This window comes from Panthera onca, chromosome C1 (genome assembly GCF_046562875.1).
Source record: "Panthera onca isolate mPanOnc1 chromosome C1, mPanOnc1 haplotype 2, whole genome shotgun sequence".
NCBI classification, from domain to species: domain Eukaryota; kingdom Metazoa; phylum Chordata; class Mammalia; order Carnivora; family Felidae; genus Panthera; species Panthera onca.
The window spans coordinates 19,863,494-19,888,832 of NC_138346.1; the positions used below are offsets into that span (position 1 = coordinate 19,863,494).

Below are 25,339 nucleotides of genomic sequence, written 5' to 3' on the forward strand. Positions count from 1 at the left end.
AGACCTCTACCCCACGGCACACCGCACAGTGGTGATGGGGGCTCTAATGGTACAACTGCACGGCCAGTCTCATAACCAGTAGTCACGTGTGGTACTTCATGGGCCTGTTTGGTGTTAAGGATGGGGACTGACCCTTAAGTGCAGAGATGGGTTCATTTTTGTGAATTTTGAACCAGTCCTGAAACAGTTGCCTACAAGTTTCCAGAAATGCTTTGAGCCCCGGAAGCATCGTTAGGGTAAATGCATAAAAGCCCCAGGGGACCACGTTGATGGCTCTCACTTGGATGTCAGGGTTTAAGCAGGTCGTTCCGAACCAGCATCGCGGTTGTCACTTTCCACTCCTTTCTTCCTGGTGGACCCCCGCAGCCCTCACCCTTTGCCCTTCCCTCTCCTTCCTTCCTCCCCTCCGGGAAGCAGAAAGAACATGAGCCCCGCAGAATCACACTGGCAATGTGATCTTGAGCAAGATACAACTTCCAAACCTCAGTCTCTTTACCGGGAAGATGGGAATGATAGTATCTCCCTTGAAGGGCATTTGTGGAAGCAAATGTGCGAGTATCCATTGAAGGGCGGACACACAGTAAATAAGTTGTGGTCTCCATTCTGTGGCACTCTCCCATTCTTCTTGGCTCCCCTGGTTCCACGGCCCCCTCCCCATTTCCCTCCATCCTTCTCTAGGGAGACTGTAAGAGTGGGGAGAGGCAGGAAAAGGTGTGTGGGTATGTCTCTGACACTTGTCCAATTCAGACATCTGCCTGGGACTTGACGATTCCCTCCCTGAGTGACCCTCTGGCACACCGGCCCCTGCCCTCCTCTCAGGGAATACTATCCTGAGGCTGGCGCTGTCTGCTGCCTTTCTGGGTGGGGGGACTTAGAGACCCTGGAAGGCTGGGGCCGTGTGAGGGGCGCCCAGAGCCTGCCCTGCCCCCGTGTCCCTGAGCTTCCGGTCAGCCCTGCTTTGCATCTCCCCTGGGCTGGCAGGCAGGAGGAGGTGCTGTGGAGGTGTGTGGACATGAGTTCATCCCCCACCCAGGCAGCAGGCCTCTCCCTGTGCTCCTCCGTTGCCCACCTGACCTTCGACAACTTGACGCTTGGCATGCCCGTGCCTTTCTCCTCCCCGTGCCTCTTCCGCGTAGGATGAGAAGCTTTAGAGTTCAGAGGTCATCTTGTTCTTCTCTCTCATTTTACCACTTTGGAAACAGAGGCCCAGGAAAAGGAAATGACTTGCCCAAGGTCAAGTGGCGAGTTAGTGGCCCAGCTGGGACCGGAAACCAGGACTCGTGAGTCACAGTCCTGAGCTCTGTTTCTCACACCCTCAGTCTGGACTGGGTAGTTGCTTGTTGCTGGGCCCTGACCCGTGCATTGCAGGTGTTTAGCGGCATCTCTATCCACCAGATGCCAGTGGTATTTCTTCTAGTTGTGACAACCCCACAATATTTCCAGACATTGCTAACTGTTCCCTGGGGGGCACATCCCCTGGGGGAGGACCACTGGCCTAGCTGTCCCCTCAGCCCCTTGTCTCTGGGACCTTACCTCTCCTGCTCGTAGGGTGTGAAGCAGCCCTCCACTGGGGAAACTCTTTTCTGCTTCTTGTTTCTGTTCCCGGATTGGCTGCTCGGAAACCAAAACACTCAGCCATTTTGTTCCTTAGGAAAACAAGCAAAAAAACAAAAAACAACAAAAAAAAAATACCACCCCCCCCTCCCAAAATCCAGGTTGGGAAAGATCTTCCACACCTGGCAATGAAAAGAAAGCATGGGGCGGGAAAGGGGCTGTGGGAGGCCCCCTGGAGAACCCTCAGTGTGAGTGAGAGGCCCTACCTTGTCCAGCTGGCCCAGCTGTGCGTCTGCAGGGGATGAAGCATTTGGTAGATTTGCATTTGGATGGAAATGCAATGCAATTTCTCAGCTGTAGAATTGCCCTCGACTATTCCACTCTGTTTGCATGGCGGGACCCAGAGACCTTTGAGGTTCTTTTTTTTTTTTTTAATTTTGTTTTTAACGTTTATTTATTTTTGAGACAGAGAGAGACAGAACATGAACGGGGGAGGGTCAGAGAGAGAGAGGGAGACACAGAATCTGAAACGGGCTCCAGGCTCTGAACTGTCAGCACAGAGCCTGACGCGGGGCTTGAACTCACGAACCGCAAGATCATGACCTGAGCCGAAGCCGGATGCTTAACCGACTGAGCCATCCAGGCTCCCCGACCTTTGAGGTTCTTACATAACAGGGACCCTAGTGCCCTTTGGGGCATCTCCCTCATCGTGTGTGACTCTTCTCTGGTGGTGGAGAGGATTTCCTTCTGGGGACCGGGAGCCCTGGGTGGTAGTCTCTGCTCCAGCACTGACCCAAAATGCAGCAGTGGGAAACTTCCTTACCCTGAGTCTGGTGGACCACACAGGGGTGTGGGGGAGGGGCGGGGGGGGTTGATGAACTCAGGATGTCCTCTGGGTTGACCACCACTAGGGCTCATCCAGGCTGGCTGCCCTCAGCCGGGCCTCATGTGGCAAATCTGGGGTCTCAAGTACTACTGAGCGTCTGAGGGTCTCCAGAAGGTCACCAGGTCACATCCTTGCTCTAGATCTTATATTTCATGAAGCCGCCCTGCCCAGGACTGTCTCAGGGGGCAGGGGACACGCAGCCTCCTTGGAAGCAGGAACAGTGCTTTCACATCTCAAGCTTAGCTTCCCCCACCCCCTGTCCAGAAAGATTTTTGCTGTAGCTCTATTCTGCAGTTTACATTAAGGAAAAAAATGTTTGTTTTTTCCTAAATAGAATGCATGGTAAAACTGAGTCCATCCTTTTTCAAACCAGATCAACCACACCCCTGCCCAGTTCTCCAGGAAGCACTTTCCTATTTGTGTGAAGGCAGCCGAAGTCTTGCCTGCCCCTCCTTCCTCCTCCTTCCTCATGGTCCTATGGAGAAGCCAGTTCTGGAGGCGGGAGAGCCGCTGTTGGCAGTAACCAAACTGGACGGTCTTGGTACTTAATTAGCTGAACAGCATCACTGTTTCATTTGATGCCATGATTTTGGAGCAGGGAAAGGACAGGCCAAGTGATATGCCCTGAAGCTTAAGCATTGGGCATACTGCATCTGGGCCCGGGGCGCTAGGGTCACTGAGGTGCCGCTCAGGGTGGAGCTGGGTTAGGGAAGGGGGAGGAGGAAGCAGGTGTCATAGTTGTGGTTGTGTATATGGGGTTGCCTCATATAGAGCACCTCTGTGCGTTCTGTGCTGTGCCGAGTGCTGTATGCGCACTGCATCGGTCTTTGCAGTACCTTCTGAGATCAAAATATTAATATACCCATTTTGCAGATAAAATAACCAGTGCTCAGAAAAATTAAGTAATCGGCCCAGGGTTGCACTAAGCTAGTAAGTGGTAGCGTCTGGATTCAAACCAGTGTCTGCTTGACCCCTAAGCCTGTGTTCTTAGCCACTGTTCATGGCAGATGCTGAAGTGACATGAGCAAGAAGGGCTGGGTATAATATTAGGCTTCATTATTAAAGGTGTGGTTTCCAGAACGTGGGAGGTGATAGGCGTATGGGGCCATATAGGTCAGAGAGTTACATGCGTTGTTTGTGGGACCCTTGCTTCCCAGTGATAAAACCACTCACACGGGTGCTCGGATAGTCAAGCAAAGGGAGGTAATGGTACGGCGGGCGCAGGGACTCCAGGTTGGGTTCTGGGGAGATACTGCCTGTCAAAGGACAGACTTAGGAGGACATGTGCACCACGTTTAGTATCTGAAGAGCTCTCGTGTGGCAGAAATTTGCCATCGGGCACGATAAGGCCAGTTAGTGGAAAAAACAGGGTGCTAAAACCTACCCGTTACAGCCATCTAAAGATGAAGTGGGCATTTTGGGATAGTAAGATTCCCCATAGCTGAAAATAGTTAAGCAGAGCAAGGACCAGTTTTTCCCAAACCTGGTGGCCTAGCGTTCTCAGCTGGGGAGCGTTTCCCAATTCAGATTCCCTAGGCCCCACCTCTCACAATTCTGCCTCTGAAGGTCTGGGGTGGGGCCAGGGGTTCAGGGTTTTTATAAAACTCCCAGGGCTTCTGGTGCAGCCGGTCTCTAGAGGTAGCACAGAACCGTAGGATCCGGTTGTGACTTCTAGGGACTTGTGCGGTGGTTTCCAAAGTGTGGTTATGTTGGCCAGGTTGACAATTATATATGAAACGATTTTAGGTGCATTTATTTTAATGCGTGTTAGGAAAAAAAGGTACAGATTTTATACGGTATGTATCTATGGGTATTGATGCTTAGAACTACTTGAGCTTAAATTAGGTTTTTAATTAATTATTTACTTATTTAATTTGAGAGACAGCGTGCACGTGCACAAGCAAGGGAGAGGGGCAGAGGGAGAGAGAGAGAATCCCAAGTAGGCTTAATGCTCAGTGTGGACCCGGATGCGGGACTTGATCCCACAAACCTGGGATCGTGACCTGAGCCGAAATCAAGAGTCAGATGCTCGACCGACTGAGCTGCCCAGGTGCCCCATATGAAGTTTATTTTAAAAGTTGCAAAATTATATAAAAATGATGTTGGTAGGATTCACATGTACAGATAAACAAGAAGGTCCTATACAAATAAAATCTAGGTTAACACTGTTGTGGGTGGGGTTTGGGTAGGAACGTCCATGGACTGGGTAACCTTAACCCTTTCAGGAGCTTGGGGTTTGTTGGTTAGTTCTAGAAGGCTCTGTGGAGGTAGGAGGGTAATTGCAGTAGTTTGTCCAGATGGTGGTCTTCCAACAACCCGGCACTGGGAAAATTCCAAGTTGTCCTGCCTCCAGTTTGGAGCCTGAGGCCTGGAAATTCACTTCTCCCCTCCCCATTCGTAATGGTGTCCGTGAAGTCTGTGTTACTGGGCTAAGGGCCTATCCCGTCTCATCCCTGTAGATGCAGTTAGACAGGGCAAGACCAGCGTACAGGGCATTTGGTACCACGTTTGTTCTTCCTCCTATTTTCCTTCTTTAGTCTCAGAAAGAGGCAGCCAGAGAGTGATGCTGGCAATGGGGAGGGGGCCAGGGTTGAGGTATCAGCTCAGGCTCCTGCCTCTTCCCTCCCGAGCCTGCCTGCGGCGCCAGACTTGGCTGTGAAAGGTCTGGGCACGGGGGTGGGGTGATGCAGAAGCATGCTGGGATTGCAAACTAACTGGGGTCTTCAAGGAGATGACAAACCCTGAAGCCCCCATGGCCTGGCGGCAGCCCCCAGGCCATCTCTTACCAACTCTGAGAGTTGGGACATCCCCTTGATGTGCAAATAAGTCACCAACATGGTGCAAATAAGAGTTAAGGTTTGGTGTCCTACTGTCAGGGACACCAGGACTTTCTGGCACTTTGGGGGGCACGCCAGGATGATGGTGGGGACTTTCGGGCAGCTCTCGTGGTTTTGGCTGAGGGGCCTGCTTCAGGTCTGGGTGCTTGGTGTTGAATGTGGATGTCACTGATGCTCTGAAAAGTTATTCTCTCCACTCTTCATGATCTTTATAGATTGCAACAAGCTGAATATTGAGAGCTAGTCAATTGGAGGCATCTTAGGTGGCCTTGGTGGATCAATATCCTGGGCCAGATGCCCACTGGCCTTCCCAAAGTTGGGCCTCATAAATCGTTCAGTTTGCTGAGCCAGAATCCAAAGCTCTGCACTGAGAATGTAACTTTGGGGCTCCTGTCCCCCTCCCAGAGACCGGCCTGGGTGACACCTCAGTTCCTCTCCTCAGAACTATTGTCACCTCTGGGAAAAACGGGGGCTTGTGTTTTTTTTTTTTTTTTTTTTCTCTTCCCCTTTATAAGCCAAGGAAGTGTCCTGGTTCCTAGACTCTGCCCCGCTGGGGGGAAGGAGGGGGAGAGGGAGGGGAAAAAAAAAAAAGATTTCCACCTTATTGTTCAGCAGCTGGAAAATTGTTGTCATCTGTTCTGCCTTTCATTTGCTGAGAATGGAAAAAAATGTGGAAAAATTTGGAGAAATAAATCTCAATACCATCGTAGGAGCTCTGGCCCTTCCCTCTCTCCCCCTAGCATCCCGGCTGCTCTGCTCCCGGGCTCGCTCTTCCCACTTTGCTGGGCACTGGGGCCACGATGGGTTTGGGACTGGGGCTGAGCTGGGCCGGGCTGCTGGCCGCCGCTCCTCGCTCCGTGTGGAGGGCTTGGGAAGCCACTGTGATGTCATTCAAGAGCTGCATAGCTACAGGATGATAAGTGAAGCCCTGGGGACCCAGCTGGCTGAAATTACAGACAGAGTTTTATCCCACTGGCTTCCTACAAGCCAGAGCGAGGCAGAGCTGGCCGAGAGGGGGAGAGAGCGAGGGAGTGAGTGGAGGGAGGGGTGGTGCGTGTGGACCGGGCAGGCAGGCGGCACTGGCTCCTCCCACCCCTGACAGTCTGAGGGAGCCCCGAGCAGGACACAGACAGCCTTGGGGCTGCAGCCATGGAGGACTTATTTGAAACTTGAGGCACAAGGAGCAGAGATCAGATCGGAGTGGTTATTTCTCCTCCCCTCTCTCCCTCTCCGTCCAGAGGGTAAGTGTCTGCTGGGCAGTTGTGTGTGTCCCTGCGTGGCGCTCCCTGTAGGACCCGGAGGTGTGGGGGGGGGGGGTGCTTCTGTGCTCGTGGACCGGGATCTGCCGTGGACCCGGACCAAGGAAGCGCGTGGGGCGGTGTGGGGCTGTGGCCCGCCGCGCTGCCTTTGGAGGTGGCCACCTCCCTCCTGGACTTGCTGCCCTGGGACGAGTGAAAGCCGCCGCCTCAGGTCTGAGGGGTGGCTGAGTTGGTGGGGGGCAGAGTGTCTGAGCTGGCCTCGCTCACGGAGGATGAGAATGGGGTGGTGGGTGGAGGGAATGTACTGGAGGCATGGCTAGCTCCCGAAACATTCCCAGTGGGATGTTTTATTCAGGACACCCCCGCCCTCATTCTGTGGTCGGGGCTTTGTGGCACCCCCCCCCCCACCCCGTGCTGACCACTCCCCCGCTGGCCGCCCGTGGGCTCCCATTCATGGCTTTCCCCCAACTTTGGCAGGGCCTGTATTGGCTCGACCATCCTCCTGGCCAGGGATCCCTGAGTGTCCAGGCGGACACCCTGGCCTGGCAGAAGGACTTCGGTTGCTGTGGGCTCGGGTGCTATTTTTACTGTCCCGAGCGCCTGTGATATCTGGTGCCCGGATAGGCCGAGGGCAGGGAGTGGGGGCGCCAGGCTCTGCTTATAGTGCCTGGCGTGGGAGCTGACGGCCAGGCTGGAGTCAAGCGGCTGGCCCTGAGAGTTCACGTTTGCCCCACAGGCGTGGGCCTTCGTGTGACTTCGGCAGGTCACACATCATCCAGGCTCCGGTCCCTCGGGTCTGAAATAAAGGTCACGATTGAGTTTTCTGTCCCTACTCCCTCTCTCTGGAGGAATTCCAGTAAGATGGTATCTGTGAAAGTGCCATGGGTCCTTCCTGAGGAAGGCCTGGGGACACATCTATCATCATCGCTTGATGAAGCCCCATATATTATATTGTGAGGTTCTTGTTGTGCAGCCATGAATGGAGTCCCCCTGCCCTCCCCAGACTTCAGCCATCTTCACCTTGAAGGCCGTTAGGAGAACGAGCGCCGAACTTCTCTGTGCTGGGTGACCTTGGGGGGGGAGGGGGAGGGATTCGCTGAGCCTGCTGAGTGTCATTGCCTCCTGAAAACTGAGGGGTGGGCAGTGGAGTAACTGATCCCCTAAGACCCTTTAGCTTAAAACCTCATGACGTTTAAAAAGCTCTCTTGGCTCCGCTAACTTCCTGGAGCAGCCCGTGGGAGGGGCTGTCTTTCCAATTTCTCTTTGACTGCTGACTTTCTCCACCTTCAAGGCCCACAGGGTGAAGTTGAGAGCAGGCCTCCACTTGGACATTGGGCCTTCTTTCTTTCTTGTCTCAGTGGAATGACGGAGGTGGCCACCCACCCTCCCTGGGTCCACAGAGGCGGGTTTGTGGGTATCTCTGGTGAGGTCGCTTGTACAGAGCACAGAGCCACCTGTGAAAAGATTGACAGCAGCCTTGAGAGGAATCTTATTGATCTTTTGTCCAGTCTCGGAAAACGTAGTGGGTTCCCTCCAAGTGCTATGAAACAAGAAGAGAGGTGTCTGTTTGCCATGCGTGGACTCGTCTGTCCCTGCCCACGGGGCCTGAGGGCCCGTGCTCCTCCGCGGACACCTCCCAATGTGGACCTAAGTCTCTCGGGCTGCACCTGTTGCCTGTTCTCTGCCATCTCAGAGGCAGTGTCTCCTCTGTGCGCTTCCCCTCCAGAGAGTTGCGTGCTCCCCTTCAACCCTAATTCTGCTGACCTTCAGAGTCCCCGAGGAAGCCCGTTTCCATCTGGAGATGTTCCAGAGCTCTCTGCAGCTGGGAGGAACAAAGGGCTGCCTCAGTCCCCGGCTGGCTGTAGGATGGGAGGTCAGCATGGGTGGAGGCTAAGGCTGTCACAGACAGGGGCACAGGAGATCCCTGCCACTGTTGCTAGGGTGTCTCAGGAGGACCCCAGGTTGTGCCTGGGCCATGGGGCTGAGGTTCTGCATGCCCCTGTCCATCACCATCCTCTCCTCACCCTTGCCTTCCTCGGGCAGGTCGCAACTCAGTGGGCTGCTCTGGGCTAGACCCCCTCTGCGCTCCCCCAACCAGAAGATTTTCCTTTTGGTGCGCTCTCCTGTCTCTCGCAGAGCCTGGCATTCTTGGCGGAATCCCGGGTGCCAGAGAGGGATCCCCAGAAGCAGCACCCTGTTCGATGAATACGTCTAAATTTAAGAGTCATAGATGGACTTGGAGGGGTCTGTTGACCCCCTGAAATTAGGTACGACATTTGTGTTTGTGCATTTTTTTTGGAAATTAGTCTAGGCTTTCATCAGCTATCCCCAAGGGTCCTTACCTAAGAAAGCTAACGTCCACTGGACTGGAGTATGGCCGCGGAGCCCTCTGAGAGACCCCATGGGTCCAGCTCTGGCTCAGCCAGCTTACAGGCACCTCCACCGTACCCAGCCGGTGCTAATAACCACGTAAACACTCCTCTCTCGTGATGTTCTCTTTCTTCTTCCTTTTGGCAGAAGCTTGGGTCCACCTTGAACCTCTGATTTTTCTCGTCCCCGGGTGGCAGTGGAAGAAGAGTGTCTCAGTAGCTGACAGGACTATATAAAAGTTTTTGGATTATTTAATATAACGCAAGAAGCATTTAGGAAACGTATAATGTGTGCCAGGCACTGCATCCTGTAGAGCTGTCCTGTATAGCCATGTAGGTTATGCCTTAAAGTCCAAGAGGCACTGTTCACGTAGAACATATTGTGAAGGGTACCTTCTGGGAACCAGGCACTGGACCGGGGTGTGTGTGGGGAGAGACAAAGGCTTTTTCTCCAGGAGCCCTCACCTTAGTGGGAGGACAAACATGGATAGCAATAGGGAGGTTGGTGTTAGAGTAGTTGTCTGAAGAAGGCAACAGGAACAGAGAAGAGGTTAATCTCAGTTTGGAGGGCTGTGGGAAAAGGGTTAGGTTGAGGAATGTGTCACAAAGAAGTTCAGACTGAACCTGAAGGAGGAGAAAGGGGTTTTCCAGGGAAGTTGGGAGCTTTGGGGAAGAAAAGCAAGGAAGGATCTTACAGGAGAAGGAACAGCATGTACAAGGCCCAGAGGAGGAAAGAGCATATGAATATTGAGTGCGTTGAAGGGTATTAGGAGTATTGAGGACAGTGAAGGTGAGGCTTCAAAAGGCAGACAAGGGCCAGATGAGAAGAGGTCTGGCAGTCCAGCAGTGGAGGGTTGGGCTTTACTCTGTGGGTGATGGAAGCTGTTAAAATAGGTAAAGAGGAATAGAGAGAGAGGAGAATAGTGTCCATATGTCCCAGTTCTAGCTTACTAGAACTCTAGCTACTTAGCTCCTGAGTCTCGTCCCTCAGCAAACCTTCAAGTGAGCATCTGAATCTTCACTCACCAGGCTTGGAGGCTGGGCTCTGTGTGGTTAAATGGTTGATGCAAGCTGACTTGCCATTAAGATGGGGACCATCCTTTGGAGTAACGGGGTGTATCTGGCACAAAGGTGGGGTGGGAAGGGGTACATCTCCTCTGCCTTCTCTCCAGAACCATATCTCTGTGGCCTCCCTGCTACCTAGCCCCCTCCTCTGGCTCTTACACTGTTGCTTCTCAATAGCCCTGGTCCTAGCCCCAGCCTGGCTCCCTCCATGGCCAAAGGAGAGTCTGTGGCTGACAGGTTAACACGTCCAGAGCTTGCTCTCCAGGCTGCTTCTTGGCCTAGCCTCAGCCCTTGTCAGAGCTCACCTATTTCTTATTTATTTATTTAGAGAGCATGCACGCACAAGCAGGGGAAGGGCAGGGAGAGGGAGAGAATCCCAAGAAAACTCTGTACTGCCAGCACAGAACTCAACATGGGGCTCGATCTCACGAACCGTGAGATCATGATCATGACCTGAGCTGAAACCTAGAGTTGGACGCTTAACCAATTGAGCCACCCGGGTGCCCCAAAGCTCACCTGCTTCTTGGACACACATGGCCTTTGATGCTCCACTCCCGTGTGTAAGGAGCTGAGATTCCCTTTGGGTCTGCGGGGGCCCCGGTCTGCCTCTGAGCTACCTGTGTCCACGGTGGGCACGGTGCCTCTTCCTATTGGCACGGCATTGATTTTCTTCCACAAGGGTTGGTCATCACTGCTCTGGGCAATATATTTTAATGAATTGCTATTCTGCTGGATGTGGACCCAAAAGACTTTTTATCATGAAAGGCCCCATCCTGAAAACCTTAATAAATCATTCACTATTCAAAACAGGTCTGCAGGTTAGACAAGGAGGGGTCGCTCCTCACTGAATCATCACTAAAGGAAACTTCTTTCTTGCACTCGATCAGCCTGGCACCTTTTGTTATTAAAAAAAAAATTTTTTTTAAACGTTTATTTATTTTGGGGACAGAGAGGGACACAGCATGAATGGGGGAGGGTCAGAGAGAGAGAGGGAGACACAGAATCTGAAGCAGGCTCCAGGCTCCGAGCTGTCAGCACAGAGCCCAACGCGGGGCTCGAACTCACGGACTGCGAGATCATGACCCGAGCCGAAGTCGGACGCTTAACCTACTGAGCCACCCCGGTGCCCCTGGCACCTTTTATTCTTTATGGTCAGGCCATCTGTCCTGACATCTAAACAAGAAAATTTCTCCACTAGACATGAGTAAGAGAAGTGAGGATCCTTAATCTCAGAGTCCAAAGTGCTGACCACTGGGATCAGGGTTTCCCAAGATGTTATCCACCTGTGTGAGCCCCAGAACCTTGGGAGAGCTAAAACACTGCTCTTTGGCCTCACCCCAGACCTATGAGTGAAAATCTTTGGGGGTGGGGCCCCAGAATCTACATGTTTTTAACCAATCCCTGGAGGAGATGCTTATGAACATCAAAATTGGGAAACACCTGCCCTAAACCCGTATCACCTTTGCACCCGTGTTTCTTTCATTCTGGTTGAAGCTTACGGGATGGATGCGTCCCTCCTTCCCTGCATCCTGGCCTGTGCCGTTCCTCCTAGCACCGCACACACCTCCGCGGCCTGCTGGCAGGAGCCTAGGGAGTAGGTCCACATCCAAGTCAGCTGGGGATTTTCCTCAGGGCTTTCCAAAAGCGTGACTCACACATCTGGAGTACGGCCGCTGTGGAATAAGGGCCTCTTGGTACAATCAAGCTCAGCGTCGAGGGTGGAGTGCGGGTTCGGAGCAGCTGCTGGGGAGAGCCAGGAGATGTAGTCAGACAAAGCAAGTGGGGCCTTGAAAGGACTGCAGGCTTCTCGGCTTCCCTAGAGCAATGGCCAGGGAGAAGGCCCATGAGACAGGACGTTCTGGCTGGCTTGGCCTTGGGGCTGAGAGCTCTCCACTCCGGGCTGCTTGTAACTCGCGTTTCCCCTGAAGTTTAGCTTTCTGTTCCACTGTCACCCATGCTGGTGACAGGTTCCTCCTGTCCCCACGGCCCCACCAACCAGGCAGGTTCTTCCTCTGCCCCCTGCTCCCTGCCCCTGGATGCCCAGCAACCTCTCAACTGAGAGGATTTACGTAAACTGGTCATGCCCCTGGAGGCTTCTGGGACTGTGAGTTGAATCTGGTGGCCCCTCAGGTTTAGAGCCTCAAAGCCATCTCCCCCCACCTTTCTAAAGCCCCTCTTCTCTGGCTCTCTGTTTCACCCTCCTCCTTACTCTGCCTGCCTCTCTCTTTTGCCCTTCCTGCCTTAATAGATTGAAACCAGCGCTATGTTCCGGCTTCTTGTGGTCCTGCTAAATAGCACTTAACGCGGCCACGGTGGATGGGCAGAAGGGAATGATGGGCATGTGTGTACCTGTGTGGGGTGCGGGGAGCACTTTATCTCCTTTAGAAGGAACAGGGGTGCATGCCTCCGCTGGGGTCATGCTGACACGCTGGGGTTTCAGTGAACCCTCACGGGGACTAGACAGACCCGGGATGGGTCTGGGGTGTCCTCACTGTCTCCCCCTGATGTGAAAAGGAAGACCAGTGAAGGTGCAGAAGAGCCTGGAACATGTAGCTAGCACTGGGTGGTCAGAAGCAGCTGGCTCCTTTTTGGAAGACAGCAATAGACATTTCCATTTGTTACTTTGCAAAAAAGATTTAGTTCAACAATTTTTACTTCTTCCATTTTCTTACTCAGTCTCAGTGGCCTGGCAGTTACTGTTCCTGATGTTGCTGCAAACAGTGGACCCCTTGGGGGTAGATTACGTGGCAGAATGAGCTTAATTTTGACATTGTCAGAATCAATGAAGGGGCCAAAAGGGATGAGATATCAGGTAGTGGTAATTAGTGTGAATTCTTCCTCCCTGCCTCCGGGAACGCTCTCTTAGCTCTCTTGCCAAAAGCTCTTCTTTTATGAACCCGAGTGAGATGCAGGAGTGGGTCCACTTTCTCCCGGAAGGAAAGGATACTTACAGGTTTGCACTGGTTTGCACCCAGCGGTTCTCATCGACCCTAAGTGCAGATGGGGAGCGTACTGGACACACCACCCTTTGCTTTGCTGTCCCCGCCACTTCCCAGACCACATGAGCATGGACTTGGGGGGATTAAGGAGGTGCAGGGGATGCAGGAGCTCCCTGGCCCGGAAGGCACCTGGCGTCTCGCAGCGTGAGCTGCAGAGTGGGGCCAGGGCCCCGGAATGGGCCTGTTTCACTGGTGCCAGCAGCTTTCCAGGCACAGAGAGAAGGAAGGACAGCCCTCCAGCCTCCTCTGACTGATGCGAGGGGCCCACTCTCACGGCACCACCCTTGGAAATCTGAGTGGAGGAGAGCCCTTGTCGGCAATGCTAGGGAAGCAGTCAGCTGGGGTCTCTTATTTGGTGTAGCAAGGAGCCCAGTTCTTTAGAGGACATGGTACGAAGGACAGCCTCTCTCCTTTAGTAGCTTCGACACCTTTAGGGACGGTGACAGGCCACTTAGAAGAGGCAGCCATGCTTGTATCTGCGTCTTAGCAACTATTAGGGGACCTGGCACAGGGAGCAGACCGCTGGAGATTCAGACCTATGTCTGATTCAGACCAGCCCCATCCCTGTGAGCCTAGGGCTGTGGCCACACTCTGGCCCCCTATCGCTTGGGGCCTGCTGCCGGCTGGCATCCCAAAGCCCCAGGGAAAACTGGGGACAGATAGATGGTTCTGGAGAGTTAAGTGAATGGGCAGAGCATCCAGCCCCCGGGGGGTGTGTGTGGACCGTGTGCCTTGCCGGCATCTCTGTGCCTGCTCCCGGTGACGTCATTTGGTTGGCCTGTGGTTTGTGTGTGTGTGTGTGTTGATCAGGATGTTCCTGTTTTGTGGTTGTCTGATCACTTGTTTTTGGCCGTGGGCTTCTGTACGAGTGTTTATTTTTAGAGGCTGCCACTTCTGGCCTGAGGGCTGATCCTTGGGCATGGTAGGAGCTTGTATTTTCTGGAATGATTGTGGCTTTAAATTTAAGTATTTATTTTTGGGTATTGCTGCCTTTTATGTGTTTATTTTACTGTGTGTGTGTGTGTGTGTGTGTGTATGTGTGTGTGTGAGATATGAGAATGTGGAATAATAGAAATTGCGTGGTCTTTGAAGTTCTGATTTTAATTTTGCTTTTAATTTAGTTGTATTTTAATTGACTTTTAAGTGATTTTAAATCTCTGATTTTAAATCCTCGCTTTACCAGATACTGTGTATCTGCAGATAAATGGTTTCACTTCTGTGAACCTCAGTTTCTCCCATCCTTAAAGTAGGTGTAAAACTCGCTGACTCACAGGATTAGATGTGTGTGTAAATAATGTGTGTGTAAAGTGCCTAGCAAGGTGATTGGCGTCTCGAGGTCACCTGTCTCGTGTACGTCAAGAGCGCACCAGGGCGTTTGATTTGGCCGCTGGGTGTTCGACTTGGGTGATTATGAGCTGGTGTGTGTTTGTGTCTGGATGTCTTTGTGTCTGGTTTTCCCGTGTGTGGTTGGTGTGTGTGTGTGACTGTTGGTGTCTGGCTGGAGTTTGTGCAGTTTTTGGGAGGGGACTTTCTTTTCTTGCCAGCTGGGGGCCTGCCTCGGAGTGAGGGGAGGGGAGGTGCTTGTGCGTGTGTGCGTGTGTGTATGTGTGCGTGTGTGTGTGTGTGTGTGTGTGTGTGTCGGGGCTGGAAGCTGGGCTGCTGACTGTACAGGGTGTGAAATCACCGAGTCCCTCTGGGTGGGGAAGTTCTTCGTTCCTGAGTCAGCCCTTTGGCCCTGAGCCACCCAGCGCTCACTCTTTCCTTTCAGAGAAAGTATTGCTCATGGGGTCGCCAGAGCTGTGTGCAGACAAAATGACACAGGGGACACCCTTCCTGGATGAGAACATCTCCTTTTGTGTTCTGGATTCCTAAGATGTTTCCCATGCCACCCTGGCCCCTGAACCCCCTTTCCAGAAGCCCATGAGCCCAGCATTCAGAGGAAAAGCACGGGGAGTGCTGGCTTGGCTGAACTCCATCTTGACCCAGTACCTCCAGGTCTTTGGGAAGCTGAGGAGATACCAGAGCCAGGCTTTGGACTGGGGCATCTTGCTCCCAGAGCACCCCAGCCAGTCTTAGACTTCACTGTTTGGCCCTGAAGCCGGGTGTTGGGGCCCAAGAGCCTGGGGTAGGGGTCCCTTTGTCCTCCTCCCCTATATCCTCTGACATCAGCTCTATCTCGGGTGGTGCGAGGAGATTTTAGGGTCTAGGGAACGGAAGCTCTTGGCTCCTTTCCTTGGGGAGGAGATGTCATTGCCTCCCACCGACGTCTGCTGATTGTTGTTCCCCCCGCGGCTCTCTTACAGAGGTGGTGGGACACACTCAGGGGCCTCTGGACGGGAGCCTGTATGCCAAGGTGAAGAAGAAGGACTCCCTGCACGGCAGCACCGGAGCCGTCAATGCCACGCGTCCTGTCCTGTCGGCCACCCCCAACCACGTAGAGCACACCCTCTCCGTGAGCAGTGACTCCGGCAACTCCACAGCCTCCACCAAAACAGACAAGACCGATGAGCCTGCCCCTGGCCCCTCCAGTGCCCCTGCTGCCCTGAGTCCTGAGGAGAAGCGGGAGCTGGACCGTCTGCTCAGCGGCTTCGGCGTAGAGAGAGAGAAGCAAGGCGCCATGTACCATACCCAGCATCTCCGGTCCCGCCCAGCGGGGGGCCCTGCCGTGCCCTCCCCTGGCCGCCATGTCGTCCCGGCCCAGGTTCACGTCAACGGTGGGGCCTTGGCATCTGAGCGGGAGACCGACATCCTGGATGACGAGTTGCCCAACCAGGATGGGCACAGCGTGGGCAGCATGGGCACACTGTCCTCCCTGGATGGGGTCACCAACACCAGCGAGGGGGGCTACCCAGAGGCCCTGTCCTCACTGACCAACGGTCTGGACAAGCCCTATCCCGCGGAACCTATGGTCAACGGTGGGGGCTACGCCTATGAGTCCGCCAGCCGGTCGGTGCCTGCCCACGCTGGCCACACGGCCCCCATGCGGCCCTCCTACTCCACACAGGAGGGTTTAGCCGGCTACCAGCGGGAGGGGCCCCACCCAGCCTGGCCGCAGCCAATGACCACCTCCCACTATGGCCATGACCCCAGCGGTATGTTCCGCTCTCAGTCCTTTCCAGAAACCGAGCCCCAGTTGCCCCCAGCTCCGGCCCGTGGGGGCAGCAGCCGGGAGGCTGTGCAGAGGGGCCTGAATTCCTGGCAGCAGCAGCAGCAACAGCAGCAGCAGCCACAGCAGCAGCAGCAGCAGCAGCAGCAGCCTCGTCCCCCTCCTCGCCAGCAGGATAGAGCCTACTTGGAGAGTCTCGGGCCCAGCAGGCCCAGCCCCCAGCCGCTGGCAGAGACCCCCATCCCCGGCCTCCCTGAGTTCCCAAGAGCAGCCTCCCAGCAGGAGATCGAGCAGTCCATCGAAACACTCAACATGCTCATGCTGGATTTGGAACCGACGGCCGCCGCCCCCCTGCACAAGTCCCAGAGTGTCCCAGGGGCCTGGCCAGGGGCTTCCCCGCTGTCCTCCCAGCCTCTCTCCGGCTCCTCCTGTCAGCCCCATCCACTGACCCAGTCCAGATCTGGCTACATCCCCAGTGGGCATTCCTTGGGAGCCCCTGAGCCGGCCCCACGGGCTTCCCTGGAGTCCTTCCCTCCTGGCAGGGCTTACTCACCTTACGATTATCAGCCGTGTCCAGGTGGGCCCAACCAGAGTTTCCGTCCAAAGAGCCCAGCCGCCTCCTCCTCGTCTGCCTTCCTGCCAACTACCCATAGCCCTCCAGGGCCTCAGCAGCCCCCAGCCTCTCTCCCTGGCCTCACTGCTCAGCCTCAGCCCCCACCAAAGGAGGTGACTTCAGACCCCTCCCGCACTCCAGAAGAGGAGCCACTGAACCTGGAGGGGCTGGTGGCCCACCGGGTAGCAGGTAAGAGCCTCGTGGGCCATCAGTCTTAGGAATCCCCTCCCCTTCCCTCTTTGGTCTTGGTTGGTCTCGCTGTGGGGAGGAGGTGTAGGCACAGCCGTCGCCCCTTGGCAGGTGCCGCTTGGACCTGGAGGAGAGGCTGTCAGGAGCCTCGTCCTAGCCGTCCCTTCCTGCCTTTGTTGTCTGTTAGGCTGTAAGCCAGGCATTGAGATTCAAAGATCAGTGTCTTTCAGTTCCTGCTTTCAGGGAGTTTACCGTCTAGTTAAGGGACAGCTACACAGGAATGTAAAGTGTGCTGTGACAGAGGTGGGGACCAAAGCCCCAGAGCTGGAGGGAAAGCAAGGCTTACCACCTAGGGCAATCAGGGAAAGTTTCTTGGAAGTGGTGACTTTGGGGCTGGAGTACAGATTCTCTATGCAGAGAGAAGATGCTTTCTGCAACTGCCTGCTGTCCTCAGACTTCAGTTCCCAGGGGGAAGGTGTGGAGAAGGCTGGAGGGAGACCTCTGTAGACTCAGAGGCATAACAAAGATAGAAGGGGTGTCCTAAAGGCCTTGGGCTCTACCCGAGTGTTCAACCCTGGTGGGTCCTTTCAAGATATGTCTCATTTTGGTGGGGAGGCCAAGGTCCCCTTCTTGTTCAACTGTCCTGTTAGTCATGGCTTTTGGACCTGCTCTGTATGAGAAGCAGGCGCTGAGGAACCAAACTCTGTTTCCTATCAGAGAATGGGCTCATCTTCCTGGAGAGAGGAGAGAGAATGGGGTGACCAGAGAGCTCACTGGGGAGATAAAGGCAAGAAATGGCCGAGTGTGCAGAGTCATGTTGGGAGGGACCAGAAGGTCTCCCTTCCTTCTTAATGGCCTAAGCCTATGACCATTCCATGGGGGCAGCCACACTGGGTGGGAAATCCTGGGGGTGTTTTTCATTGTGGAGGTAAGGCCGGGCGGGGATGGACTAGAGACTGGGGCTAGGGGACCTTGTGCCAAGCCCCTCAGCTGACAGGGTGGTGGGAGTTCAGGGAGAAGAAGAGGAGCCTGGGCGGCTGACTCTGCCCTCCACCCTTTTCCCTAAATTTAGGGGAAGCTGAGTCACCGTGCCAGCTGTAGGAGAGAGGGACACACCCTCCCTGGGGATGGACAGTGGGCTTGGGGAAGTAGCTGAGGGCAGGCCAGCTGGCTATTGGGTTGGGTTCAGGATTGGGGTGTGGGGGCATAGATGCCCTGCTGTACTTCAGAGGAGAGCACAGTCCCAAGTTCCACTGTCAGCAACTTCAAATTGGCCGTCATGAAAGTATTTACACCATGGAAGTTGGTAATCAGGGTCTCACCTCGCCTAGAGAGCTGGCCCACGAGAACATCGTTGCTTTTAGTGGGGAGTCAAACACGGGATGAGTAGCTCTATAGATCTAGACGTGAAATGCTTTATGGAGTGGTCCACAGGGGGCTGCCGTCTTTTGCTTTGTCCCACATCTGGGCCCTGGCTTCCTTGTCACAGATTTTGGTCAAGGGAGAGGGATGTGGCCCTCTTAATATTTTACAGAGTTGAGGTGGCCCGATGAATGGTAACCCTCTAGCCTAATGATAGGATCTGGGGGGCAGATTCTCTGGGGAAACAGAGTGAATTCCCTACCCCCCCCCACCAGAAAACCCTTCTGTGTAGTTCTCCTGGAGCTTGCCCTAAAGGAAGCCATACCTGAATGGCTCCAGAAGTGTGTTCATCTTATAGTGCGTCTCCCCTCAGCCCTTTTCTCTCCTACCGGCTTCTGAGGTTTTGACTGTCACCATCCATATCCTTAGCTGCTCAGGCTTTGGCTGCCAAGGAGTCACAGGAAGGGAGAGACGTCGTTGGTACAGCATCTCTGTCTCCAGCCCTAATTTCCTCTTCTCTACCTCAGTCAGAGAAGGGATGAGATGCATAGAGAGGACAGATACGTTTGGTCCCCAGGGCCATGAAGGGACCTCTTTGGTTCATGCCCTGCCATGGAAGTATTTCCTATGTCAGCGGGTCCTGTTTGCCCTGCAGAGTGTCTGACGTGCTTGTGTAGGTACAGATGCCCTGTCAGGATCATCGCGTGCAACAGTATGGGAGTCAGGGAATAGACAGGACCGCTTCTTGCTGCTTCTTGTACATTCTTCTGCCAGAAGCTGGAACGTAAGCTTCAGCGTGAGTAACTCAGGAAGCTTAGACCCGAGGGAGAGCCTCTTCATGGCCACGAACCTGATCTGGTTTCTCCTGGCTTTTCTCCCACAGGTCTGCCTTTTCTTCCCTAGGCTCAATACCTCCTCTGTACCTTAATACTATATCCCTGGCTCATTCCACTTTGATCAGACAGGTCCTCCTATCTTATTTAAGCTTGGATCTCAGAGAACATAGGGGTAGTTTTCTTAACCTGATAAAGGGTAGGCACCAGAAGCCTGTAGCATACATCACACTTTCGTGTGAAAGGTTAGAAGCATTCCTGTTACACTAGGAACAAAATAAACATGCCTAGTATCACTGCTATCATTTAACATTGTATCGGATACCCTAGCCAGTGCAAGAAGGCAGGAAAAAGAGATAGAAGCCAGAGTTGTCCAGTTCATGTTACCGTATGATCCTGATTATGTGACTGGACTGATCTCAGATGTCTCTAGAGGTAGAGATTTCAGTGCATGCTGGAAATCAGGTGTGAATCTTATCCCTAAAGGAGTCTGGAGTTTAGTAAGGGGAAAAAGGACTGGAACTTTAAAATGAAGTCATTCCTAATAAGTGAGACATGGGGAAAGTTCTGTGGGAATGAAGAAAAAGGAAAGATCAGTATCAGCTGGAGAGATTGAGGAGTGAGTTGCGTGTGGGTTTTAGATAGAGACTTGGAAGATGAGTAGGAGTTTGAAAGTGGGTGGGGTCATAGGAGAGAGAGGGTTTTTAGTGAAGACACGAAGGCAGAAGTGTTTGATGGATATAGGAGGTTGAGAGCAATTTAGGTAGTGTGAGAGGTCAAGAAAGGTAGCCTGGGGCCTGCCTCTGGTTGGTCTTAAAATACCAGACCAAGGAGCTTGAATCTTACCTGGTGGCAATGTAGGAACCCATGACTGTGTTTAGTCGGGAGAAAGCCATGATCAAAGCTGTAATTTAGGAAGATGTAGCTGGTGAATCTGGGCAGGAAGGGTGCAAAAGAGGAGACTTTGTTTGAGTTAAGGAGGTGTAGTTGCTTATTAGGTAGACTGGGTTGGGGGATTGCATTAAGATGCTGACCGTGGAGTTGAAAAAGAAAAGTGTCAAGGACGCCGCGGGAGTAGAACCAATGCATTTACAAGTTGATTGGATGTAGTGGGTGAAGGAGAGGAAGACGTCGACGATTATTCTGAGGCTCCACGAATAGGGGCAGAATGCTAGTTCCACTAACCAGCCCAGAGTTAGGAGGACAAGTGGATTTTGTGTGAGACGGAGATGCCAGTGTTCCCTATGTTGAGTCTGGAGGTGACGGTGAGCCTGCAGGTAGGAGAGATGTATGGAAAACAGCTAAACATTTGGAACTGGAGCTTGAAAGAGTGGAAAAACTACTGATTTTGGAGTCATCCTCGCAAAGATGTAGGTCACACCTTTGGGCATGGATGAGATCTCTGTGTCAGGGGGCATGGAGAGAAAAGTAGGACGAGATGGCCATGAGGAGAAGAGAGAGGAAGGGGACTGAGACGGAATGTTCAGGACAGTGAGAGAAGACAGGGACAGTGGGTCACCGCAGAAGTGAAGACGGTAGAGGGTTTCCAGGGGGAGGGGTGGGGGGTTCGCAGTGTCACTGCAGAGGGATCATGAGGAAGAGGATTGGGAGAAGTTCACCGGGCTTGCCAATTAGGTGGCCCCAGGGATTTTCAAAGGCATATAGAGAGTGACAGAAAGCAGACTGCAGGAGTGAGGAGCGAGTGCAGGGAGAGTACAGACAGGATGTCAACTGTTCTTTCAAGTGGCTGTGTGATAAAAGGGAAGACGACAGTAGCTAAAGAGGGTAGCAAGATATCGAGAGCCTGTTTTTTCCTTTTTTTCTTTTTGTAAATTTAAGAGGCATGAGAATGTTTTTAGAGGAGAAACAGAGGTTGAATATGGAGGGAAAAGAAATAAGAAAAAGAATGTAAGAGAAAGAAAGAAGTTGCTAGAATAAGGTCTCTAAGGAGGTAAGAGGGGATATAGGCCCAGGAGCCCAGGTGGATGATTTAGGCTCAAGCAGGAAGTGAGATACCTCTTTGTGAAGCAAGAATAACGGATGAATACAGATACAGGGAAATATCTGTATCAAGCTTTGGGACCTCAAATTGAGAACCCAACATTTACATTTCATCATGGAAATAGGAGATGGCATCGAGGCCCATTCAGTCATTCATTCAGCACGAATCCCTAGTCTGTGTTAGTCTAGGCTCTGGGAAAATGGAGGTAAACAAAACAGGTAAAAATCCTTGCCTTCATGGCGGAGATGGACAAAAAACAAATAAGCAAACACATATATAATATGTCAGATTGCTGATAAGTGCCATAGAGATAAGTTAAAGCAGTCAAGCGTCAGTGAGGGGTAGAGGGTAGATGGGTGGTTGCACTTTACGTAGGATCAGAGGAGGCTTCACCGGGCCACCAGGGAATGCGCAGATGGGACAGCAGGTGCAAAGGCCCTGAGGTGGGGGTGTGCCTGATGTGAGGAGCCTAGTGGGGCATGAAGTCAGAGAGGTGATGGGAGTGGGGGCCGGCTTGCAGTGGGCCTTTTACGTGATCGTGAGAACTTTGGTACTCTGTGTGCTGTGTGCAGAGCAGCGACATCATCCGACTTGCTCTAGAAGGATCGGTGTGGCCAGGATGGAAGGAAGGAGACCGGTGAGGAGGCTGCCGCTATTGATCAGGGAGGTGGCTGTGGAGATGGTGAGAGGTGCTCAGGTTGTAGACAGTTTTGGAGGTGGAGCCATCAAGGCTAGAGGTGGGATGTGAACAAGTCAAGGGCCGCTCTAGGGTTTTGGGTCTGAGCAACTAAAGGGTGGAGTTGCTCTTTCCTCAGATGGATAAGGTGTGGGAAGAGCAGGCTTGGGGGGAACGTCCTAAGTGTGAGTTTGGCCGTGATCGATTTGGGATGCCCTCGAAACCACCAAGGGGAGAGGTTGGAGTTTAAAAATGCGGGTGTTATGATGCCAGTATGTGATGTCACGTGAAGTGTGGCGTTGCATATGGCACCTAGCGGTGAGCACGGATACAGAAGAGGTCCTAGGACTGAGTCCCAGAGCCTCCCACATTTGACGGTGGGAGGCATGAAGACGAAGTGGCCAAGAAACCGGTGTGGAGCAGCTTGTGAAGCAGAGGGTTGGTGAAGGAGCCTGGTTCCCTGTGCGGCCCCTGAGGTGTCAGGAGGTCAGTGACGGTGGATTAAAGGATGGCATAGTAGGTCTTTCTAGTGCATTCAGGTGGGCTCATTTTAACGACTTTTTGGTGGTGCCCAGCAGCTTTGGGCGGCAGTAGAAATGTAAGGGGCTCCGGGGAAGAAGGTTACCTAAGGTACGTGTGAGGGAAAGGTGAAGGGCAGAGGGATGCTAGGAGGCTAGGGAGTGTGGCCCTTGGGCCAGGCTGGTAGGATCACAGCTGAGGCCAGGAAGAGGCAGGTGACCATGAGAGGAGACAGGTCCTGGGATGGGGCCAGGCCGATGGTGAGGGCGGGTGAGGTGTGGGGCGACAGGACTGTAGTCTCCTGGTCTCTGGCTGGCACCTGCTCGCCCCATGCTGGGGTTAGAAAAGAAAGAGCTGTGGCGTCCCTGCCGACAGCGGGAGGTCCGCCTGGCCATTGGAGAAGCAAGACCCTCTCTTCTTGCCTGACACCCTCCCACCTCCCTCCAGCGTGTGGTCAGATCCTAGACTCAGAACACCAACTAATCTTGATTTTCTCTTTGTTTTTGTTTTGTTTCGTCTTGTTTAATGCCTTGTCCCTTGCGTTCTCCGTGTGTCCCGTGTCCACCTGCCCCCTGTGCTATGGGTGTGGTGCCTTCCTTGCCTGGTGTCATCCCCTCCCGCTCACCCCCTCCCTGCCGGCTCCCCGGGGTGGGGGTGGGCAGCATACAACGCCAAGCTGCAGAGCATCGGGCACACGAGCTTCCAGCTGCCTCCTCTCCACCGGCTCCGATCTTCCTCCCTCTCTGGTTGGTCCACCTCTGCCCCTTCCCCCTGATAAGTCTGCGGCCCTCACTATGGCTCTCAGCTTCTCTTCCTCTCTGCTCCATGGGCCGCTTCTTCCAAACTTTTGCCCAGTCTAGTCCTCTGTCCTCATTTTTCCATTCCCCTTTACCTTTCTTCCTTCCCTCTTCTGTTCTGTTCTTTCCATCTCTTCCCATTCTCTTTGCCAGCCCCTTACTGCCCCCCCCCACCCACTTCTCTCTCCTCCCTCTCTCCACACTCTCTCCCCCTCCTTTCTGCATGAGCGAGTGCTCCCACTTCTGCATGGACACAGGCCTGATGCCTTTTGCCTTGGCCTTATCTGCTGGGAACAGGGTCTGGGGTGACTAGATGAACTTACAGGCTCCCGGTGGACACGCAGGCCACCGCGTGAGTGTGCTCAGTAAGGGTGAGGACAGCCCAGCTCTCTGGCTACCCTGGCCAGACCACTCAGGCTGCTGGGCCAGGGCCTCGGTAGGAGCTAGGCTGTGCTTTGCGTGGGCCACCAGGCTCACGACAAAGAGCGAACATCTGTGCTCTGTCCACTCTAGAGCACACTATTCTCTGGGGATACAGCACACCCTCTGACCTCATCCTGAATCTCGGATCCTAGGACCCGTGGCCAAACGTCAGAAGCCCTGGGTGTGGTCCTGGCTCTGCCTGTGACCCATCTCTGTGACCCTGGGCAGGTCTCTTAATTACTCAGGGCTCAATTGCCTAATGAGAAAAATGGAGAGATCATAGCCCTGCCATGTGTATTTTACGTTGGTGGCTTCATGGCCTCCAGTATGGTGGACCCTTTATCAAGGGTCTGTGTCTGCTCGATGATGCCCACTAACGTCTGCCCCTGGCCTCTCGGACGTAAAGGCCCATAGTCTTTTAGCTCTATGGAGGGAATCTTGTTATCAGTGCCCTGAGCCTCGAAGCCCGAAGGCCCAGGTTAAGAAGGCTGCAGTTCCGGGAAAAGGCTTAGGGGACAGTGGGGATTGTTGACTCCCAATGGCGGTATCTGGTGCTTGCACAGCCCCTCCTCTTCCCAGTCTGTGGATAACGGGGAGATGGCTCTAGCAGAATGCCCCCTGTCCGCCTCCTCTCCCCTCCCTTCACCCTTTCTCGGCCCAGTGGTGGGGAGTGTTCAGTTGGGCCTGGGGGATGGGGGCAGTTGTGGGGTGGGGGGGGCCTGTCCCGAGGGGAGCTGGCATGGCTTGCCCTGGGGCTGCTAGTGTGATCGCCGTGTGGCTTTCTGGTGCCCTGGCCCAGCAGGTGGCCTCCCGGATACCCTGGCTTTCGGAGCCCCAGGCATGCCGTCGGACACCCAGCCCCGTCACCTGGAGCTGAGGAATCCAGTCTTTTGGAAATCGGAAGGCTGGAAAGAAGAGCTGGGTCTGTGGGGGTGGAAGTGGCCAGTCCGGGGGCTGCAGGGGAGACATGGGATGAAGCCTGACACCAGGGCATTTGTCCGTGGGACTCGGGTGGTGGGTGGCTGTGCTCGGCCAGAGCGGGTGTGTTGATGTGTGTTAGGGCTACAGCGCCCAGACTTGCAGTGTGTGTGTGTGTGTGTGTGTGTGTGTGAGAGAGAGAGAGAGAGAGAGAGAGAGTGAGTATGTGTGTGCGCCTGTGAGTGTGTGAGAGAGAGAGAGAGAGAGAGAGAGAGTGAGTATGTGTGCGCGCCTGTGTGTGTGTAGGGAGACAGAGGCCCTGACAGACTGGGAACAGGCTCAAGAGACTGAGAAAGTCTTGGGGTTGAGGGTGGTGGGGGGAAGGAGGGGAGTGGGGAGCAAGCCTATTTTTATGATGGGTCAGTCTGCGGGACACGAGGGAGGGGTGTTCTCTCTCTGACACTGGCTGTTAGCTTGTGTCCAGCTGTCCCAGCTTGGCTGAGGAACAGTAGGACTCTCTTCCCTCCCCCCGGCCATGCCCTGTCTCCCCTCCCATAGAGAAGGACAAGAGAGAGGGGACACGCTCTCCAGCACTCCGGGGCATATCTGAGCCTGCCAAGGGGGACAACAGTGAGATACTGTGTTCAAAGAATGCGAGAGCCCTGGCCGGCCACTGGTGCCATGGGGCGCACTGCGGGGGGAGGGGCTGTCCCCATGGGAGTGGAATGCGGGGTCTTCCCCCTTCTGCAGACTCCTGGCTCTTTGGAGGTCATCCTGTCCATCCCCCTGCCTTAGGACTTGAGGAGGTGTGATAGTTCTCAGATGTCTGACTGCCTTGTGCCGGGGCCTCATGTCTCCACATTTGGGAAGCCCCTCCAGTAGTCTGGCCTCGCCTCTGCGAGGTGGCCACCATTTGTGGCCACCATCTGGGG

The 25,339-nt window shown here is 54.0% G+C and overlaps 1 protein-coding gene across 10 annotated transcripts in view; it reads left to right on the top strand.

Moving 5' to 3' along the window:
- The window catches only part of TNS1 (tensin 1), a 225,196-nt gene that overhangs the window by 166,086 nt on the left and 33,771 nt on the right, over positions 1-25,339 (top strand). For 7 of the 10 annotated variants that reach the window (XM_078450884.2, XM_078450886.2, XM_078450888.2 and 4 more), the window contains 2 exons: positions 15,273-16,877; positions 22,932-23,015. In XM_078450884.2, the coding sequence (XP_078307010.2) occupies positions 15,273-16,877; positions 22,932-23,015 (1,689 nt within the window). The remainder of the gene's footprint in view (positions 1-15,272; positions 16,878-22,931; positions 23,016-25,339) is intronic. The other 3 variants (XM_078450894.2, XM_078450887.2, XM_078450889.2) reach the window with 1 other exon arrangement.